General features: G+C 64.0%; 2 protein-coding genes across 13 annotated transcripts in view; one reads left to right on the forward strand and one right to left on the reverse strand.

Annotated features, from left to right (window-relative positions):
• Positions 1 to 20,215, forward strand: part of EVL (Enah/Vasp-like) — a 267,581-nt gene that overhangs the window by 135,084 nt on the left and 112,282 nt on the right. For 3 of the 5 annotated variants that reach the window (XM_060620741.3, XM_060620739.3, XM_060620740.3), the window contains exons 7-14: positions 141 to 262; positions 3,265 to 3,325; positions 6,438 to 6,501; positions 8,091 to 8,157; positions 8,250 to 8,312; positions 11,488 to 11,554; positions 11,879 to 11,936; positions 13,905 to 14,386. In XM_060620741.3, the coding sequence (XP_060476724.2) occupies positions 141 to 262; positions 3,265 to 3,325; positions 6,438 to 6,501; positions 8,091 to 8,157; positions 8,250 to 8,312; positions 11,488 to 11,554; positions 11,879 to 11,936; positions 13,905 to 13,942 (540 nt within the window). In that variant the 3' untranslated portion in view covers positions 13,943 to 14,386. Of the gene's footprint in view, positions 1 to 140; positions 263 to 3,264; positions 3,326 to 6,437; positions 6,502 to 8,090; positions 8,158 to 8,249; positions 8,313 to 11,487; positions 11,555 to 11,878; positions 11,937 to 13,904; positions 14,387 to 20,215 lie in introns of those variants that run through there. The other 2 variants (XM_081795995.1, XM_060620742.3) reach the window with 2 other exon arrangements.
• DEGS2 (delta 4-desaturase, sphingolipid 2) overlaps positions 14,124 to 20,215 on the reverse strand; it is a 72,540-nt gene continuing 66,448 nt past the window's right edge. For all 8 annotated transcript variants that reach the window (XM_078447853.2, XM_078447852.2, XM_078447857.2 and 5 more), the window contains 2 exons: positions 18,527 to 19,269; positions 14,124 to 16,780 (listed from right to left, as the gene is read on the reverse strand). In XM_078447853.2, coding sequence (XP_078303979.1) covers positions 16,634 to 16,780; positions 18,527 to 19,243 — 864 coding nt within the window. In that variant the 5' untranslated portion in view covers positions 19,244 to 19,269 and the 3' untranslated portion in view covers positions 14,124 to 16,633. The remainder of the gene's footprint in view (positions 16,781 to 18,526; positions 19,270 to 20,215) is intronic.

Consider the following 20,215-nt stretch of genomic DNA (forward strand, 5'->3'; position numbering starts at 1 on the left):
GGGGGACGGGACCCGAGGGCCGAGGGCCTCTTCCAGCGCCTCCGTCGTAGGGATCCCGTCCACCCTTGCATGCACCCCCCGCCCCCCGGTGACGTCCCGCCCCAGACGCCGGACTAAAATGTGGTCTCCTGACCCTTCAGCCAGAAGATGCGTCCGGAGGCTCCAGCCCCAGCGGGACTTCTAAGTCTGACGCCAACCGAGCGAGCAGTGGGGGTGGAGGAGGAGGCCTCATGGAAGAAATGAACAAGCTGCTGGCCAAGAGGTGGGTGTCCGGTCCCCCCTGCCCCAGACGCAGCTACTTGTCAGGGGTCTCCTGCTCCTTAGCAGCAAAGCGCAGGCCTTGCCCGGCCCCAGGGCCCACCGCCACCTGGACTCAGCCCAGCAGGGGACTGTTAAGTTCCCCTTCTCAGGGGGTCAGCCTGAGGCGTCGGGCCCAGAAGAGTCCCCTCACCTCTCAGCCCTTCCTCATCTGGGTGTGACGGCGTTTACTGACGCATCCTCCGTGTACCAGCCTCGTCCTGAGTGGACAGAAATTTGGAGATAATCTCAGCGACCAGTTCGGGGGAAGAGGGGCGCATGCCCCACACTTACGATCCCGACATAAATGACACAGTCTCACTGCCGGAGCCGCTCCGAGGGACAACGGCGAACGCGTGCTGCGGGGCCGGTCCTGCGGGGCCATCACGGGGGACACGGGGGAGCCTTCTGAAGTGGCGGGAGTCCCGAGGGCACCACCCCGGGGGATGGGACAAGAGTGGCACCCGCGTCGCGGCTGGGCTCTGGGGCCCGGGGCCCGGTCAGCCCCCTCGTCCACACCAGCAGCCGTGGCGCCAGCTTGCCCCAGGCCGTCAGCCTGTCCCCGTGCCTCCTGGGCGTCCCCCAGCTGAAACGGCAGTGGGCAGAGAGGCCAGGCAGCTCCTCAGAAGGGTGGCAGAGCCTGGATCTTACTCATCAGCGTGGCCTGGCGGCAGGAACGTGCCGACGTAGGTTGCGAATGCCATGCTCCCTGGGCACCGGGGGGCTCAGGAGCAGACCCCCCTGTGGGAGTGCTCCTTCGTGTCCACATAAGCAGCCTCTGGGCCGCCCTCCCACCGGGCCCCCGCCCCCGACTTCTCTTACTGTCAGGCACTCCCACTGCCCTCCAGGTGGGCTAACCCTGAGTGGGAACTCTCCTGGGCCGGGGCTTTGTGTTGCCCTGGCCACGGCTCTGTGAGGGCGAGGGGGGGAGACGGGTCCCCAGAGCGCAGGTGGGTGCCCTGGCGCTTTGCGGCAGGACAGAGCCGGCGGGCCTCTGCGCACACGGCCGGGGGTGGCGGACGGAGCCGGGAGATTGATCCACGGCACGCGTAGGTCGCCAAGGGCAGGGACACGCTGTGAGCGGTCGTCACGCAGCAGAGCAGAGGCTCGCACACCAGTGCCGGCCGCCCCCGGGCGAGCCAGGAGGGCCTCACGGGGGAGGCTCCACAGGGGCACGGCCCGGAAGGAGAGCCCTCGTCCCGGCCGAGGCGAGCGGGCAGTGTTCCGAACTGGGGAGGCTAGAGACCCACCGGGCCTGGAGCCCGGGGTGTCGTGGAGGGTGGCGGAAGGTCGGGCTGTGAGAACAAGCCTTGTCTGCAGGCGTGCAGGGCTCCACCCCAGAGAGGTGGACGGGCCTCGTGTAAAAATAGATGTTGTTCAAAAAGAAAACAGTCCTGCTTCTCTCAAGTCCAAAACCGACGCGTTAACAATAACAGGCCTAGATGGTTCGGACCAAACACAGAGGAAGTTCCTGAGGACAGGAAAAGGCCGATGTCGCCAGGAGCCCGTGAGACGCCCGGACGCTGGCGTGACGGTCGAGGCCCCGCCAAGAACAAGCACGGGTGCACCACGCCCACAAGGGTTCAGCCAGCCACTCTTTGAAGCCCACCCCGCGGCGGGGGCTGCCTGGACCCGTAGTGACAGAGCCCCCGCAGGCTGTTGTTTTGATGAAGGTTGGAAGGGAGTTTCTGCCTCCCCTGGGGCCGTGTCTCTCTCCCAGCAGCAGTGGGGTCCCGGCGATGGGGTCTCCCTCCCTGCAGTGGGGTCCCAGCGGCGAGGTCTCCCTCCCAGTAGCCGGGCTCAGACGGGAAACTCAGCGTGGACAAGAGCTATGTGCTTAGCCCTCCCGGGACTGGCATGCCGGCCCGCTCTTGGCTTCAGAAAATTCAGCGCTGGCTCTGGGTGAGGACAGAGTGTCGTGGAACAAAGTGGCAGTGGGCAGCCCGGCAAGGGGGCTGCTGTTGTCCAGGAAGAGGCACTGCAGGCCGGCACTAGGTGTTGGAAGTGAAGGCGGGAGGACAGACTTGAGCTACGAGGCACAGGCAGGGTTGGCTCCACTCTGTGAGGAAGAGGTTGGTGGGGGGGGGGGGGGGGGGGGGATCCCCTGGGTTTCCGGGAGGAGAGACTCCCCCTGGGCCCGTCTCTCGGCTGTGACAGCCTCAGCTCCCGGGTGCTGAGTGCTGTGGCGGCTTCACAGTGGGAGATCCCTGACAGCACATCTCTGGGGGCCATCAGGGTGTGTGTGTGCGGATCTGGGAGTCAGCCAGGTATAGATGACCACTGAGGCCAAAACGTAGGGGTGGGCTTTAGAGGATACGAGAAGGGGTTCGTGCAGGTGGGGAGTGTGCAGAGCGATCGGAGAGCATCAGCTGGAGCTCTTCAGGGCCCTGCCCCCTCTGGGCAGGGGCAGGCTCACAGTGGTGTTCCGGATCCGAAAGGGGGCGGGGGGCGGCTGCAGGGCTAAGGTCCGAGATAGGAAGAGGCCATGGAAAAAGGTTTCCCACAGGTAGCGGGATTCGCTTACCTAAGCCAGTCAGTCTGAAGACAGGATGCTCCCACAGCCCTGACCTGTGACCGAGGGGCACCCCTCCCTGTCCCACGGGGCCCGGCCTCGAGTGTCCTGGGAGGATGGCTGCCACCCCAGCCCAGCCGAGTCCCCTGGGGAACCTGGACAGGCTGCAAACCAATTTCTTCCACTCCTCAGGTGCCATAAACAGAGATTAGAATGTCCCCCAGACCCTGTTCTCCCTTCCCAGACCAGTTTTGTGTCCAGGGTCATGGGACAAGGACAGAGGCCCGGACGCTCACCTAGGCATTGCCGTGGCTGCTCGAACAATTGCCTCCTTCACACAAAACGGGTCAGATCCCCCCCACAGATTCCTCTGAGGGCCAGGCGGTGTCCAGCAGAGGCATCTGGGTCAGCGTGAAAACAGGAGCTGATGTGTACCCTTCTTCCCCTCGTGCTAGGAGAAAAGCAGCCTCCCAAACAGACAAGCCGGCTGATAGAAAGGAAGATGAGAGCCAAACGGTAAGCAGCCCCCAGCTTCCCCACCAGTGTGAGGAGACCAGGCCTTTGGGGCCCTGAGGGGCGCGGCTGGTTTGCACGTACATGTGGTAGAAACTTCACCAGGTGGTTCACAGGAGGGACAGGAGAGTCGGGGAGGCAGAGGGGACAGAAGAGCCGGGGGAGCATTCACGTCTGTCCCTCCCCTCACTCCGGGTGGCAGGCCTTTGCCCTGGTGCTCACAACATCTGAGGTCAGGCAGGAAGCAGAGAAGCGAGAGCTAGCCCGGGAGAGCCACGAGGGGAAAGCTTGGAGCCTGGGAGCTCAGAGGGGCCGTGCAGACGGGGCCTGGCCTCTGCCAGGGATTCGGGGTTCAGGGAGCACGCTCGCGGTAGGCACCGTGTGCTGGGAGACCAGGGCGGTTTTCATTCTCAAATCATTTCTCAAGTGGTTTTTAAAGACTTCACTTGAGTCCATCGATTCCAGCAGGAGCTGTAGGCGAGCGGGACAGAGGACACAGGGACTCCAGCTGTTGTCCTTAGCAGGCCTCCTGGAGCCCAGTCTGGCTGCACAGGCTCCAAGCATCTGCTTCCCCTAGGAGTGGCTAATTCTCTCCCCCCCCCCCCCCCCCGTTAAGCTTTTCTAACAAAAGTAGGCCCCTGCTGCAGTGGCTGAGCTTAGACCTTAACCATAAGGGCATACAGGTTGCGTCTCAGTAATGGAAGCCAGAAGAAACAACCAGCCAGTGAACTGCCTCACGCCGCCCGACCCCCCCTTCCGTCAGCTGAGGCGAACCTGGGACAGCCCTGGGCTCCAGCCCTGCCAGCCGGCTTCCTCTGACCCCCATGCCTGGGGACATGCAGTGTGTCAGCCCTTCCGGCTAGCTCCTGCTCGCCTACACTTCTCTGTGTAAACACTGATCCCCCAAAAGATAGCCTCCCAGACCCCAGGCTAAGTAAGGCCCCCCACTACTCGATCTTTAACCCCACACACACACTTTTGCTTGTTCAGACTCACTCTTAACCTGTGGCCCAAGCCCCTGTGTCGCCTGCCTTGCACGGAGTCTGCAAGTCTTGAATTATTATTTTTTTTTAATGTTTATTTATTTCTGAGACAGAGACAGAGCATGAGTGGGGGGAGGGGCAGAGAGAGAGGGAGACACAGAATCCGAAGCAGGCTCCGGGCTCCGAGCCGTCAGCACAGAGCCCGACGCGGGACTCGAAACCACGAACTGTGGGATCATGACCTGAGGCGAAGTCGGACAACCGACTGAGCCACCCAGGCGCCCCTGTTTGAATTATTTTTCAAAGCATAACAGGATGGCATTGAACGAAAACTCCCGGTGTCTCAGTTATTCTGGTTTAACCCCTGCAGCCTCCATTCTTGCCCATCGCCTTCGGGTCCTGGTGCCCGGGCACACGTGTGGGTGCCCACCTTTTCAGTTACTCAGCCTCCCTTAAACGAGAGGCCCGAGGAGACTCTTGCTGAGACCCAGAGCCCAGCATAGCATTCCATCTCTGGGTCAGAGGCCCCGGGAGTTTATTCATTCACCCCACAGATACCTGGGGCCTGCTGATGGGTGCCAGGTCTGTTCTCAGTCTGGGGACAAGTGGCTCTTACAGGTTCACGTTGCCCAGGAGCGGGTTGCAGTTGGGGGAGGGGGAGGCCTCCCGCTTGGAGCACTGAGCCTGGCATCCTGGTCCCGGCCAAGGGGCCCACACCTCAGATGGACCAGAGGAGAGGGAAGCAGCTGACAGAGAACGTGGCACAGGCAATCCCACAAGGCGGTTCTTGGCTTCGGGTCAGAATTCACTAGTTCAGTCTCGTCAGGGTGGTTGACTCTGCCTGGTCAAAAGCTCCATGTAGCAATCGTGTGTGTGTGTGTGTGTGTGTGTGTGTTTCTTAATATTTTTATTACCTAACAAATGCCCCTCTCTTAATAGTATAAAATCCTTCCAAAATGTGTGTGATAAACATCAGCTTTTTTTTTTAATATTTATTTTTTGGGAGAGGGGAGGGGCAGAGAGAGGGGGACAGAGGATCTGAAGCAGGCTGTGTGCTGACAGGCTGACAGCAGTGAGCCTGACGTGGGGTGCGAACTCGCGAATCGCGAGATCATGACCTGAGCCGAAGTCAGACGCTAAAGCAACTGAGCCACCCAGGCGCCCTGCGAACATCAGCGTTTTTATTGTCGAGTTATTCACCTCCTTTCTTTGCGTTTCACCACGCACATTCCACAGGCAGAGCAGACATGCATTTGCCTGGCTCCGCGGAGCCCCGCCGTGGGCCAGGCGCTGCGCGTAGAGATGTGGGCAGAGGCACGGGGGGGAGGTGGGCACACCTGCCGGGAGGCGGCGAGAGGCGGCCCGGCTCCGGCTCCTGCCTGGCTCACCTGTCAAGCCTGCCTCCCCCACCGGTGGGTGCTTTAGCAGAGGGGCACTGAGAACAGAGCCAGGTTCTAGAGCCCACTTTGACAGCAACACTGATGAACTTGTAGGCTGGTTGGGCAGAGAGAAGGGATTCTCACCGCGTCCTCCTCTCTCGGTAAAAGAGAAGTGAATGGGGTCTCCCACCGCCAGGTGTCTGGGGTGAAGGCCGTGCCGTGGGCGGCCCTGACCCTCACTCCCAGAGCCCCGCCCTGCTGTAGCCCACGTGCACGGCCCCGTAAGGCCGCCTGACATCCGGTCCTCATGCCGGCCAGTGGAGCAGTGACCCGGGCCTAGAGAGGGAGTCCCTTCCGTGGTCCTGCTCGGCCACTCCCACGGGCCGCCCAAGGCTGCCAGCGGACAATGGCCCACGAGGAGTCAGCCCGAGGGGCCCGTGGCGGGCTCAGTGACGGCAAGGGCTTGTTGCAGATCACAGAGAAGTCTGCCCGGCTCTGCAGGAGCCCGCGTCTCCCTGCAGCCTTCCCCCACCCTACCTGTCCAGAGGCTGGACAACTTCCCCACCAAGATTAGGGCTTTTCACTTGTTGCTGATAACAGTCACTGTTCTGCTGATTACAAAAGTAACACGGGCTCCTTAGAAAATGTGGAAAGCCAAGGTTTGCTAGTGACCTGGTCAGAGGCGTCCTGCCCTTGCCCCGACGGGCCTTTCTAAGCAGACCCTGAGGGCACAGCTTCTCTTTTCCATTTCAGGAAGAGCTGAGCACCTCTCCATCTCCGGGGACCCGAGCAGCCAGCCAGCCGCCCAACTCCTCAGGTAAGGGACGGCATCCTGCCCCGCACCAGGCACGAGGTCTGAGGGCAGGAGGGGGTCGCTCCAGGAAGATGATGCGTCTCGACCGCCTCGCTCCACAGATGAGCAGTGAAGGCCGATGAGGTGGCACAGTAGGGTCTCCCTGACGTCTTCTGGAAGCCCTGAGCCTCCAGGAGCGGGGGCAGGTGCTGGAGCCACCACCTGTGCTGACGTCCCGCAGGCATTAGAACCCCCACATTGGGGAGGAGGAGCCGGGCTGGGGGCTGGGGTTCCCGGCCTCGGGCCAGAGCTCTGAAGAGGAACACGCCTGTCACACGCGTGCTTCTCTGCGAAGAGCCCGCCGTGCTAGATGAAACCGTCATCACCCGTGAGCCTCGCTCACTGTGGTACTAAGAAGTCTGCTGGTGATGGGGTAGGGGAGAAACAGCCCCAAACCCTGCTCAGAAGGCCCTGTCGGCACTCGGGGTGCAGGGGTTCACGTAGAAGAGTGCCTTGAGGCTGGAGAGTGGGAAGAAGCCGCTGGGGTTGGTCACGTGGTCGTTCGACAGACCTTTGTTCGGCACCTGCTCGAAGCCTGTGCTCTCGAGAGTGGTGGGAGGGCCAGAGAGGAGACAGGCCACCGCACCCCAGCAGAGGGAGGCTCTCGCCAGCTGCTGGCTGCCTCGTGGGGGCATGGCCCTGCCGCCGCACCTTCCTCCAGTCCTGATGCCCTGCCAGCCAGGCTGCCTCCCTGTGACCTCCCCTTCTGAAAAGGTGCCACCGTGGATTCTTGGCGAATGACTGCGTGAACACCGCACACCCCAGTGAATGGCTATGTATGCTGTGTCCCAGTTTAGGAGGTGATGTGGTTTGTTCGGGGCCACAGCCTGAGCCTGGATGTGGTCCCAGACCTTGTGCCTGCAGGCCCAGTGTTGGCCCCAAAGCAGGGTTTTGGGGAGAGACCCCCCCCCCTCAGACCCTCAGGTGGCTTCCCTGCCACCCCTAGGGATTTTTCTTCTGCCTCTGCTCATTCTGCAAAGTCAGGGAATTCAATTCAGTCCAACAAACCTTTTGAAGTAAAACGAAATAGGAATTTAACACCACTTAAGAAAGAAAACGGAAAGAAAAAACAGCTTTCAGGGCCAGAGCGGGAGGGGACCAGCTGGTACCCGGTGGGGTGGGGATGAGCAGTCTGGGCTGCCCTGAGGGCAGCCAGGCCAAGGGCTTCCTCTGCTCCACTCAGCCCTTTGCCATAGTCGGGGCTTGACTGTAGAGGTCACGGTTAAGAGGCTCCCACTCCAAGAAGAGACCCAGCCATGGTGAGAGGACTCAGAACCAGGCCACAAGTCAGGGTCAGCCAGGTCCAGGGAGTGGGAGCTGCGTCCCGAGGGGGGCGATGCCGGGTGACAGCAGTGCCATCCACAACCCTGCAAGGGCCATCCTGGGCCAAAGAGAGCCTGGGAACAAGGAGCGCGAAGCAGACCTTCCTGCTGGGGCAGCTCTGCACCCTCAGTGTCCGGGTGGGGGGCCTCCTGCCTGGGGGCGGGGATGGGGGCTGGCCACCGAGAGTCCTCCCAGCTCTGAGGCTCTCCGTCCCCTGTCTGAATCGACAGAGGCTGGCCGGAAGCCCTGGGAGCGGAGCAACTCGGTGGAGAAACCCGTGTCCTCATTACTGTCCAGGTGAGCTGCCCTGGGGAGGCCGAGCTGTGCGTCCGGCGGGGCCGAGGCGGGCGACGGGCCAATTCACACGTGTGTTTCATTCCGTGCCGTAGAACCCCGTCTGTGGCAAAGAGCCCCGAAGCTAAGAGCCCCCTTCAGGCGCAGCCTCACTCTAGGTACCGAACAACCCCGTCCCGGGGACCTCCTCTGCCCGCTGCCCGCGACTAACACCCCCAAACTCCCGTGTCCTGTCACCTAACAGTTTGCTCTGGGAAAGGGTGGCCTGTTCCTCAGACCTGGGGAAGGTAGGCAGGAGGGCCTTCAGGGCTGTGCACACCTGCTCCTTGCCGACCCCTCGCAGAGCGAGAGGTGGGGCCCTGGGGAGGGCAGTAACGTGGGGCTGGCCTTGAACCCCAGCTCTGGGCTCACTGACTGTGACTTCCGGCCAGGCCGGGCAGCCTCTGCGGGCCTCCACTCCTCCCACACCCTATAAAGCAGCTGTGTGGACAACAGCCGGACACAGGAAGTGCTCGCTGGCCGTGGCCACATCCCACATTTCGGTTGATCCCGGGACCAGCCGGCACCCTGCCTCCCCTCCCTCCCTCCTCTGCCTACAGCTTTCCCCCGAGAAACACTCACCGTTTCCCAAACCAAAAGCTGGTGTAGTAGCAGGATGGAGTATTTGAAACGGAGGTGTCCCCAAAAGTCAGAGGCAAACAGCCACGTGGCCTGAATTTGCAGGTCTCTGGGACCCATATTGAGAAAAGTCCCTGTTGCCCACGACAAACTGAAGGGGACCCGCACTTAGCACAGATACAGGTAGCATCTGAGCCTGAGCGTGCAGAGTAGACAAAGCTATCCGAGAGCGCTCTGGCCGGGCTCTGGAATGGCAGTGACGTTGCCAGTGATCAGGACGAGGTCTCGGAGGTCAGCAAGGTTCGGAGCCGGGGCCCGCAGGTCTCTGCCTGCAAGGCTGTGGGTTGTGAGACGTGCTCTGCGGAAGACAGTGGGGACAGAAGTGCTGTAGCATGTGGGCGGGGGCAGGCCCCTCAGAGGTGGCATTGGACTTGACCTGGATAAGGAGGAGCCTGCCCTGCAGAGAGCGTGGGGACAGCCTTCCGAGCAGGAGGTAAGTGCCAAGGCCCCGTGAGCAACCCGGCAAACTCAAGGACAGAAGCCGGCCAGTGTGGCTAACAGGTGGTGGAAGGTGGGGAGGGCTGAGGGCGGGGAGCGTAGAGGGGCCAGGAGGGGTCACGTGGCTGGAAGTCTGGGTTCATTCTGTGTCCCCCGTCTTGGAGCTCTAACGCAGGGTGCCCTGGGGGACCAGCGCTTTCACTCCAGCTATGAAGGGACGGAGGACCCCAGTGGGGCAGGAGCCAAAGGAGGGGTCCTGGGAGGAGGCAAGGCCGCCAGGGCAGCCCGTGCCCCTCAACAGGCAAGGACACTCCCAAGGGCATTCCCACCGGGAATGGGGCTCTCCACCTCCAAGACCAGTCTGTTCTCTGGTTTCACTGATGGCTCCGAGCAGCGCGTTTAGAGCCCCCTGAGAGAGGGGTCCCTCTCAGGGTGACTGTGGGGGGACTGAGGCCCTGAGAGGTGAAGCAGGCTGCCCAGGGGACCCAGAAAACTGCTGCTAGAACAGACACTTGAACCACGGCATGGACGCTACCCCTCTTCCCCCGTCAGGATCCAAACTTCCTTAGCCTCCTTCAGAGCCACCCCGGCCTCTTTCTCGAGTTCAGCCAGGAGGGGCCAGGAACACCTCTTTCTTCGTTGTTTTTTTTTAATCCAGGTTTGGGCACTGGACCACTAAACTTTATTTATTCAGTGGTTTGCTTTCCCTGCTTTATTGAGACACAGCTGGCATCTAATACTGTAGAAGTTTAAGGTGTGCACCGTGGTGATGATGTCTGTACATATATTGGGACATGGTCACCGTGACAAGGTTAGTTAACACAGCCACCACCTCACGGTCTCAAGATCCACTTTCTTAGCTGCCGTGAAGCAGACAGCACAGTGGCGTTCACCGTGGTCGTCATGCCACAAAACACATCCCTGAACTCTCTCGTCTGCACCTGGAGGGGTGTGCCCTTTGACCTCCCTCACCCGGCCCCCGGCAGCCACGGGTCGACACTGCGTCCACGCGTTTCCCTTTTCAGATTCCACGTATCAGCGAGATCACATACTGTCCGTCTCTGCCCTTACGTCACCCCTGTTGTCATACATGGCAGGACTCCCTTCTTGGTGGCTCAGTAGTATTCCGCCGTGTGGACACATCTTCTTTACCCATCCTTCTGTCAACAGATCCTTGGCTTGTCCCCACGTCGCGGCTCCTGTCAATAATGCCGCCGTGCCCCTGGGGGGCCTGTCTTCGGGACAGCCACCTCCTTCCCTTCAGCTACACACCCAGAAGTGGCTCTGGGTTCGTTTTTGAGGGGCCTCCGCGCTGTTTTCCACGGTGGCTGCCCCATGCTTCGGTTCCCGTGCTCGCTCTCCCTGGCACTGACCCCTGCCAGGTCGATGTGTGTCTGCCCACGCTCACCCCGTCGGTCCCCAGAGCCGGCTCGGGCCTCACATTTCCCTGGACCCGCAGGTTCCCACCGCCCTTCTCTTCACGGGAGATAAGTGGGATCCAGAAGGCGTACCTTCCTCACCACCGCCCCGCTTTAAAAGGCCGAGTGGTCTGACGAGCATTTTCTCCAGATTTTCCCAGGGACGGTTCACGCACCACTAGCTAACCTCGGTTCGGCAGCTTTTCAAAGAAGTACGATCCGTGAGACCGAAACCTTTGCCTCCAAAGAGCAAAGCCACATCCAAACACATTTCCTGGGGGGAAAGTTACACCCGAGGACCGGTTACCTACAGCAAGGACACCGGTTTGTGTGGAAGTGGATGCCTTTAGGATGAGGGTGTACCGTGTGTTTTTTGGGATTCTGCCTGTATTTAACACCGCTGTTCCTGGTTCTCCCCAAGCTGCGGGTCAGCCGGGAACATAGACCCCTCACCGAGTAGCTTGCCAGTATTTTTTTCCGGAGGTGGTAGCGTGTGACCTGTAACTGCCACATTGCCACCTGCGTGTACGACCTCCCAAACCAGAAAACAACCCCTTCATTGGGCCCCCAGTGACCCCTGGGTTGGGAAATATGGTCACAGCGTCCATGCGACCCTGTTGAGGTGGACACGGGACATCGGGATCCTTTTAGCAAAGCTTAAGAGTGGCCTGGGGTAAAAGCGTGGTCCTCAGCTGAGCTTGGAGCCCTGGCACGCCCAGCCTGCCTTCCCCCACGCGGTCCCGGCGTGGAGGGCGCCCGCCAGGCTCCCCACCTTACCGCACCTTGCCATCCTCTCCAGGATGAAGCCGGTGGGGGGCGTGAATGACGTGGCCCTGGATGCCTTAGATTTGGATCGGATGAAACAGGTGAGTGTGTCCTTTCCTGAGAGGCCGGGAAGGAGCCAGAGGCTGGGCCCCTGCCGGGTGCACGCGGGTAGGCAGGCCCATCGGGGTGGCCAGCAGTGGGGGAAGGGGGTGCCCGTGCTCATGGTCAGAAGAGCATCCCTCTGCCCTTCCGGACATTCCAGACTGCCCCGGGGCTCCCCGCATCCCCGGGGCCGTCCCTGGTTTCTGCAGCAGGACTGGGGGTGTCCCATCCCCCAATCACACTCCATCCTTGCCTTGTGGGAACACGGGTGAGGGCCCCTCGGACATGCGGGTCCCTTCACCTGGAGGCTCTGCTCCCAACAGGAGATCCTCGAGGAGGTGGTGCGAGAGCTCCACAAAGTGAAGGAGGAGATCATCGACGGTGAGTAGAGGCCACGCCCTGGCCATCACCCAGGGTCCCGGAGAAGCGGCAGGGCGGCCGGGCCCGAGGGCTACAAGGCAGCGGAGCTGTGATGGCCCCACCGGGGAGGCCCGCAGTTCCGTGCCGACGATCCCGTTCCCCCTCCTGACACCCACATCACCCCCACCCTCCGGTCGAGCAAACCGAGGCCCAGACGAGTTAGGTGACTTTGAGAGATGCACCTCTACGGGGGTCGCCGACTGGGTCAGCGCTCCCCCGGGCTTCCGCCCGGCTGAGCTGGGAGCGTGTGGAAGGGGAGAGCGACCGGAGAACGTGTTCCAGACCAGGGGCGCTGAAGCGGCCCGAACCGTCTGCCCCTCGTCTGCACACCCAGACCGCACACTCACTCCTTTGATTCTGCCACCTGCCGATCACCGGGTTGGGTTACAGGGGCCACTGCTGCCGTCCCAGGGGGTAATGGGGACCAAGACGCCACAGAGCGACCCGTGGGCCTGATACAGCTCCCAGCTTGCCTGGTTGGCCCTGGGCTGGGGGAGCAGACACGCGACTCCCCCTCAAAGAGCCTCTGGCTCCGGAGGGCAGGGTCCCGTCACGTCCGTCCTTCCCGTTCCTGCCAGAGCCTTTGATACAGCTGGCTCAGGGCTGGAGCCAGAGGAAAAGGAGAGGTTTGGGCAGAGCTGGCTTGCCCGGGGACAGAGCAGCGAGACACAGCCTAGACACCAACCCCCACACGCCCTCGCCAAGGCTGGGCCTGGCCCCCACAGGAGCAGAGGTGGCGGGGCGAGAGAAGGCTCCGTGACCTGAAAGGGGTGGGCCCTGGTGGCAGAGGGCTGGACAGAGGGGCGGCCGGGGTGGGAGCCCACCTGAAGCGCCCGCTGACCTGGACCCCCGGCCCGGGGCTGTGTGAGCCGCACCCTGTCCGTGTCCTCGCTTCAGCTTCAGCTGAGAGCTGAGGATACTCTTTCCTGTTTGTTCTGCACCCCACCCCACCCCCCCACCCCCAGGCCTGGGCTGGGCAGATGGGTAGATAAGGAGTTAATGAGTGAAGTGCAAGGCCGCCCGGGAGCCAGAGAGGAGACAACGCAGGCCAACTATTAACTCTGCTTTATTGCTGGGGGCCCCACCTGGGAGGGGCCGGCCAGCTGGCCCCAGGGCCAGAGCTGGTGTGTGGCCGGAAGCAGGGCTGCACAGCCAGCCTCCCTGCAGAGGGAACGGGCGGGGACGCAGGCAGTGGGGTGCGGCGGGAAGCACGTCTCCAGGTCTCGCTCTCCCCTCTGCCGTCGGTGCAGCCACAGGTGGGAGCTGCCTCATGGGTGGGCCTCCACCTGCGGCTGAGGGGCCCGTGGGAAACAGCGGGCAGCACGGGTGCTCCAAGAGGCATCCCCTTGTCACTTGAGAAGGGCCCAGCGCTCAGCTCTTTCTCCTGGCCTTTGGCTCCAGGCCCAGTGGGGTCTGTCCAGGGAAAGGCCCAAATCTGGGGGAGAACCAGGAGGGGTGGGGACAGGAGGCAGCCCCGCAGGGGAGGCGGGAGCAGGAGCCGTCCCCCCCCCCCCTGCTCAAGGCCTGGCCCTTTCTGCCGCCACTGCCAGAAGCGGGGCCCCAGGACCTCCCAGCAGAATCCGGTGCCCACCGTGCCCAGAACTGCCCGGGGCTCCTGGTGTCCACAGGCTCTTCGCCAGCCCCGAGGCAATAGGCAGGTGAAGCCCCCCCCACCCCTTCCTCAGCTCATCCTCTACCTGGAGGGGTGCTTTGCTGTCACCCCAAAGTCTGCACAGAGTCTGCTGCCCCGCTTGACCTCTAGCCTGTGCCTCGCGACCTCTGGGAGCCTGGGTGAGGCTCTCAGGAGAGGCAGGGCAGACGCCAGAAAGGACCTCTGGGCGGGGGCGGGGGCGGGTGTGGGGGACAGGGCCTGCCGAGAATCAGGGCTCGTCCCTGCTGTGCCTGAGCCTGTCCTGTCCCGTCCCTCAGCCATCAGGCAGGAGCTGAGTGGGATCAGCACCTCATAGTGCCCTCGGCCCCCCGCTGCCACCGCCGCCAAGAGACCCCAGGCCACCCGCCGGCGGGGACACAGCGAGGAGCCCAGCCGCCGGCCCCAGGCCTCCAGCGCCCGCGAGCGCTCACCGACGCTGGGAGGTGCTCCAGTTACGAGTGTTAACGCGTGATAGAATATCAAAATGAGGAAACAAGTTCCAATTTCTGGATTTTTTTAGATTCTACCTGACACAGCACCGGTCTACTCGCCTTTTTTGTATTTTATATTTGCCTATTTAAGTGTACATTTCTTTGGTTTATAGAGGACTCCCCAGGTCACACGCTTCATTAGATGGTTTCCGAGTTTTCTCCTAGGTGATGCGGTCAGCGGCGAGCGGTCCCCAGCGTCGTGGTGGTTGAAGTCTGTCCACGCACCGCGGTGTCTGTGTCCACGTGCTAATAAACGCTTACTGTCCACACCCCTGGCTCCGGCTCGCTCTCCCGCGCCGGCTCCGGCCGCTCCTGGCTGAGGACGCCGTCCCCCGGGGGAGCAGAGGGGCCAGCAGAGGCCTCGGCCGGTAGCCAGGCTGAATGCAGACGGGGAAGGCGGGAGCGGGAGCCGGGGCAGCTGGCGCGCTTCCAGCCGGCCTGCGATGGTCTCCCCCAGGGGTGGGCCCTGAGTGCCGTCCACACTGCAACCTCAGACTCCACGTGCGTCCTGACCGCAGGGCCGGGAGTGGCAGCTTGGGCTCCGCGAGGCAGTAGGAGAGTGAGGCAGGCTGCATCCTCCAGGAAGGACCACCGCGCTGGCCTGCACGCCCGCCCGAGGCATATGCCAGCGCTTCTCACACCGCACACGTTCCCCTTCCGAGCCAGAGACGGTCTGACCCCGTGCCGGGAGCAGGGCCCCGGCCAGTGGCCAGACCTTGGAATCCTGGACCATCTCACGGCCACCACAGGCACGGCAATGTGCCCAGCCATCCTGCGGGGGCCTCAGTGGGAGGGGAGGAGGCGGGGCCCACCGTCCAGCTGATGACAGGGGACTCCTGTTTTCTAGCCAGGCTCTGGACACCCCCCACCCCCACCCCCACCCCCGTCTCCTCGAGTGCTCCCAACAACCGTGCAGACAGGAGCTGGGTGGTTCTGTCGGGAGGTGAGCAGCCCCCAGGGCCGGCAGTGGTCCTGGTTGTAACCCAGGGCGACAGATTCCAGGCCCACTGATGCTGTCATCTGGGGTCTGGCGGGGAGCTGGCAGGTGGTGACAGTCTCCTCGGGACAGCTCTGTGGACAGGTGTGCTGGCAGGCCCCGAGGAGTCCCTAGGCCGGCGGCGGGAGGGGCTGCGCTCACCTGGCTCGGGCCAGCCTGTTTGCACAGGGAGGGGCCCCCTGTCCGGGCTCAAAGTACTCCTGCCAAGCTGCGCTGCCTCACACAACAGCCCCGGGGCCCGGGCCTCTTCCCAGGGCCATCCCGGTGTCAGACCGTTCTCAGAGACGGGTGCCTGGCACCACATGAGGCCACTCCCAGTCCCGGGCAGGAAGTCCTTGCGCAGCACCGGCCAGGTCTCGGGCCCTGGGAGCTGCCACGTGCCTTCCTGACAGCCCTCCTCCCTCTCCTGGGCCAGCTCACAGGGCCCCCGCGGTGCCCACAGCGGTGGGGGGGGGGGGGGGTCCTCAGCCTCCCCAGCCTTAGGCACCCCTCCTGCTGCCTGCCTCTGGGAGACCAGGACCCCACCCCTTGCAGCCCCCAAGGGCCAAGGACCGTGCCCCCACCAGTAAAAACAGGGCCACCAACAGGGACACCAGCCTGCTTCCCTAGAGGCCGTGGTTCACTCAGGCAGCCACCTGTCTGCCCAGTCACATGTCTCCCCTCCGTGCATCTGGCCTGCGGCACCCGTTTATGAAGATCTCGAGTCCTTGGGGAGCCGGTCCGGGAGACAGACTCCACCCTGTCTGGGCTAAAACCTCTAGGGTCAGGGAGGGCTTCCCTCAGGCCAGAGCCTCGAGGTGGGGCGGGAGCACAGCTCAGGGGGGCAGTGTCCACACTCAGCCAGGCTGGAGAGGAGGGAAGGCCGCTAACGAGGGGCTTCAGGGCCACGTGAACCCCCCCCCCCCCCGCAAGCCCCAGGGTGTGCAGGGGCCACTCACAAAGGCAGGACCGCAGGGGTGCTAAGCACACAGCGTGGAGCGGCCGCAGTCCCCAAGGCTGGAGAGCAGGCGGGGTGCAGCCGGGGCCGGCCGGGAAGGAGATCCAGAGGCCTGAGGCCTGCAGGGTCCGGCTGGGGCGGCGGGGGGGCGGGGGCCTCAGTCTGAGGCTGGGCTGGAACCACGCCGCCCCTGAGAAGCACGGTCTGTGGATGTGAAAACAAAACACCGAACTGAGTTTAGGGCACGGGAACACCAGGGACGTCAGCTCGGTGGAGGCGGCACAGAGCACCCAGGGCAGGGCCAGGCCTCTGTCCCCGAGGCCCAGGAAAGGAGGGCCTGGCCTGGGTCGACAGTGCAGGTGCGGACCAAGCTTCTCCAGGCTGCATGTGTGCCCGCTGTGGCCGGATGCAGTCCTGGGTTCTGGGGGACAAGACCGCGGTCAGTGCGGGAACCAAATGCAGCGAAAGCGGCTCTGGGCACTGGGCTGGGGGTGGGGTGGGCAGTGACAACCCGCTCTGCAGCAGTGGGGGGCGGGGCAGGGCAGCAGGCCCCCGGGTTCCGCGGGGTCCTCCGCTGCCGGCTCACAGACGCTCCTCCGCCAGCTTGCACACCCGCTTCACCCTGGCGTAGGGCCCCAGGGAGTCCTCGAGCACGAAGTCCCAGAGCACCTTCACCCACGAGTGGTGCTGCGGTAGGTGGTCGTAGTACTCGGGTGCGATCTTCCGCACCTGCAGAGGGGGCGGGCAGGGTCAGAGGTCGCAGCCTGGGGCACGCCTCTCTGCCACACACATGCACACGCGTGCGCGCGCAAACACACACACACACACACACACACACACACACACCCCGTCACTGCCCAGGGAACCCACGTCTAGCTCAGCCAGAGTGCTGCCTGAGGCGAAGGGGCTGCTGGCCGAGCCCCCTGCCCTAGTGGGGGTGAGCGCTTAAAAACGCAGCCTCCCCTTGGCGGAGCCCATGCCAACTTTCTGCCCCCCCGGGGCCCCAGGTGGCCCAGCTTTCGTTCCCTCAAGCGCCTGTGGGGTTCTGAGACGAAGCCTGGCGCAAGTTCGGCTGAGCCACCGTCGTGCCCACACTCGTCGTGCCCACACTCGTCGTGCCCACACTCCTCGCGCCCAGCATCCCGTGCCCTCTCCCGTCCCCCACACCCTCTGGCCTCGGCTCCCACCAGGCCCCCGTCCATCACCTGCCTTCCTCCCAGCCTCACTAGTCCCCATTTCCCAAATGGCGCACACCGCTCCCTCTAGCCTCCTGCCCCCTCGGCACCCACACCCTCAGCCCGCCTCCTCCAGGAAGCACTCCCGGCCCGCATGGGCACACCGCCGCTCCACCGCCCGCCAACTTCAGGGGATGCCCTTCGCGCCCGCGCTCAAGGCCCGCTTTATAGCTGACCACCCGGCTCGAGAGACCGGGTGGCCCGCACGGGGCGTGAGCAGTGGGAGAAGTAAAGGCTCGCAGCGAGCCCACCACACGTGCTTCCGCGACCACCTTGGGTCCAGATTCTGGCTCTGCTACTTCCTGAGGCCGGGACACCCCCCCCCCACCCCGCCCCGTCTGAGCCTGTGCCTCGTGTGTGAGATGCGGATAATGGGGAACGGGGGTCCTCGCTGCACGGGCTCGTGGCGAGGCCGGAGGGAGATGCTGCCGCGGTGCCCGGCCCGCAGCCGGACCTCGGCCGCAGCGGCAGGAGAGGAGGGGGAGGTGAGGGAGGGCGGGGCTGCACGGCCGGGCCAGGCACTCGGGGCCTTCGGGAGTCCGGAATCACGCGGCCAGGGCACAAACACCCCCGCGCCCCGACGAGCGCTCCCACATCACCGCACGCGCACACACACACGCGTCCGTGTGGCGGCATGCTCAGCCACACGCGCAAACATCTGCACACGCAGGCACGCGCACAGACTCAAACACTCCGACGTCCTCCCCACCGGTGGATGCCTCCTCCGGCCACCCTGCGCCTCGGGTCTCTTTCTAACCCCCCAGCGCCAGAGGGGCGCTCCTTCCCCTCCCCCTCCTTCAGAAATTCCCGGGGGGGAGAGGGGGCTCCCAAGGCAGAGGAAGCAGCTCAGTCCGAGCCACTTGGGTCACAAGGGGCAAGGCCCACCCCGTCCTCTCTGTGCCACCGGGGCGCCCTGGAGGCCCACAGGGCAGTGACAAGAAGCGAGCAGGGACAAGGGAGGCAGGGGCCAGGAACGGGAGGTGTGTCACACGCAGCGTGGCTGTGCTGCCCCCCCCCCCCCCCCCCCCGAGGCACAGAGAGGGCGAGCGGCCCGCCCCAGGACATACAGCCCGGGAACCGTTTCGCTAAACGGTGAAATGCCCCTCGAGCCCCTGCCCTCCCTGAAATCACCCCCTCACTCCGCAGCCAGCGGGCCCTCGCCTGTACCGCGCGGCCCCTCCCGCCGCCCCGGGGCCCGCCCCCCCCCCCCCAAGCCCCCGCCCCGCTGGGGCGCCCCTACCAGGGGCAGGTTGCAGCCCGGGATGCTGGGGAAGTCGTGGTGCTCCACGTGGTAGCCCACGTTGAAGGTGATCCAGTTGAGGGGCCCGTAGTAGGAGTAGGTCTCGTGGCCCTTGAGGAACATGTAGTGCTCGGCCACGAAGTGGCCCGAGATGGGGTGCAGGCCCAGGCCCAGCAGCGTGCTGGCCAGCAGGTAGACCACGGGCTTGAGCCCCCAGAGGGCGAAGACGGCGGCGTCGGCGGCCAGCTGCACCAGCGCGTTGAGCACCTCCATGCGGGTCACGGCCTTGGGGTGCACGCACAGCGGCCGCAGCGAGTAGAACAGGGGCTGCAGCGCCAGCCACAGCAGCTTGCGGGCCGGCGTGCAGAAGAGCCAGCCCTCGAGGCGCGTGGGCACGTCCACGTCCAGCCCGTCGCCGCCCAGGTAGCGGTGGTGGTCCACGTGGTACTTCTTGAAGGAGGCGGCGTAGGGCACCCCCACGGGCAGGTTGGCGAACACGGCGAGCCAGCGGTTGTGCGCGGCGCGGCCCGTGCCGAAGGCGGCGTTGTGCGAGATGTCGTGGATGGCGAGCGTCAGCGAGTGGTTCACGCAGCCCCCGAACGCGTAGGCCCAGAAGAGCAGCCAGCGCCACGCCAGGCCCCGCACCAGCCAGCAGGCCAGCAGCTGCGCCAGCACCAGCCCCAGCACCGTCCACTTGAGGCGAGGGTCGGGCCGCATCAGGGCCTTGATGGCCGGGTACTTGGCTGCGGGTAGGGCCGAGGGGACAAGTGAGGGGGGCGTGGCCACGCTGCCGGGCCTCCCCCTCCCCCGCTTCCCTTTCCCCGCCCTCCCTCCCTCCCTCCTTCCAGCAGCCACGGGGGAGGGGGGGAGGGAGGGGGAGGGGGGGCGGGGGTCACTCGAAGGCGTGGCCCTGCGTCTGGGGACCTAGGATCCTTCGGGGGCAGGGGGGACCCCCGCGGAGGCAGCCGACCTGCCTCCCCCTCCAGCTGGGGGCTCCCGCGGGACTTCCCAGGGTGGGGGTCTCTGCTGCCCGCCCAGGAGCAGGCGTCAGCACAGGTCACAGAAACGTAGTGCCCGAAATGGAAGCGGCACATGGCTGGGGGGGGGGGGGGGGGGGGCGTGGAGGGAGACTTCGTGAGGCTCCAGGGACGCGGTGCACGTGTCGCCCAGGCACATCGGGAACCTCAGAGGGCACAGGGGAGGGGACACAGAGGGCCCTGGCTTTGTCTCCAGTGTTGCCGTTCTTACACAAGATCTGAAGGAAACATGATAAAATGGCGAATGCATTCATTTTGGGTGGGGGGTGTTTGTTATAGAAACTTTGGTACTTTTCTGTATTTTGTTGTACAGGAAAGAAAAGGACAATGACACTGAGAGTGGGCCAAGCAGGGGAGGGCCTTCCAGCCAACAAGCAGCCAGACTCAGCAGGGACAGCACAAGAGTGGGGGGCAGGAGAGGGAAAGGGGGAGAATGCCTTCTAGAAGCCTCCCTGACTGCTCTGTGGCGGGGGGGTGGGGGTGGGGGAGTAAGGAGTCTGGTGCTGTGTCCAGGGATGGGGAGGGACAGCACCAGTGGTCGTCACATGCTCAGGGTGACAAGTGCTCCTCAGGTCTGCTCTGTCCCCTGGTTCCCAGGGCAGGGCACACAGGCCCTCAGAGGCAGAGCACAGATATGGAAACTGAGGCTAGT

This window comes from Panthera onca, chromosome B3, assembly GCF_046562875.1.
Source record: "Panthera onca isolate mPanOnc1 chromosome B3, mPanOnc1 haplotype 2, whole genome shotgun sequence".
Taxonomy (NCBI): domain Eukaryota; kingdom Metazoa; phylum Chordata; class Mammalia; order Carnivora; family Felidae; genus Panthera; species Panthera onca.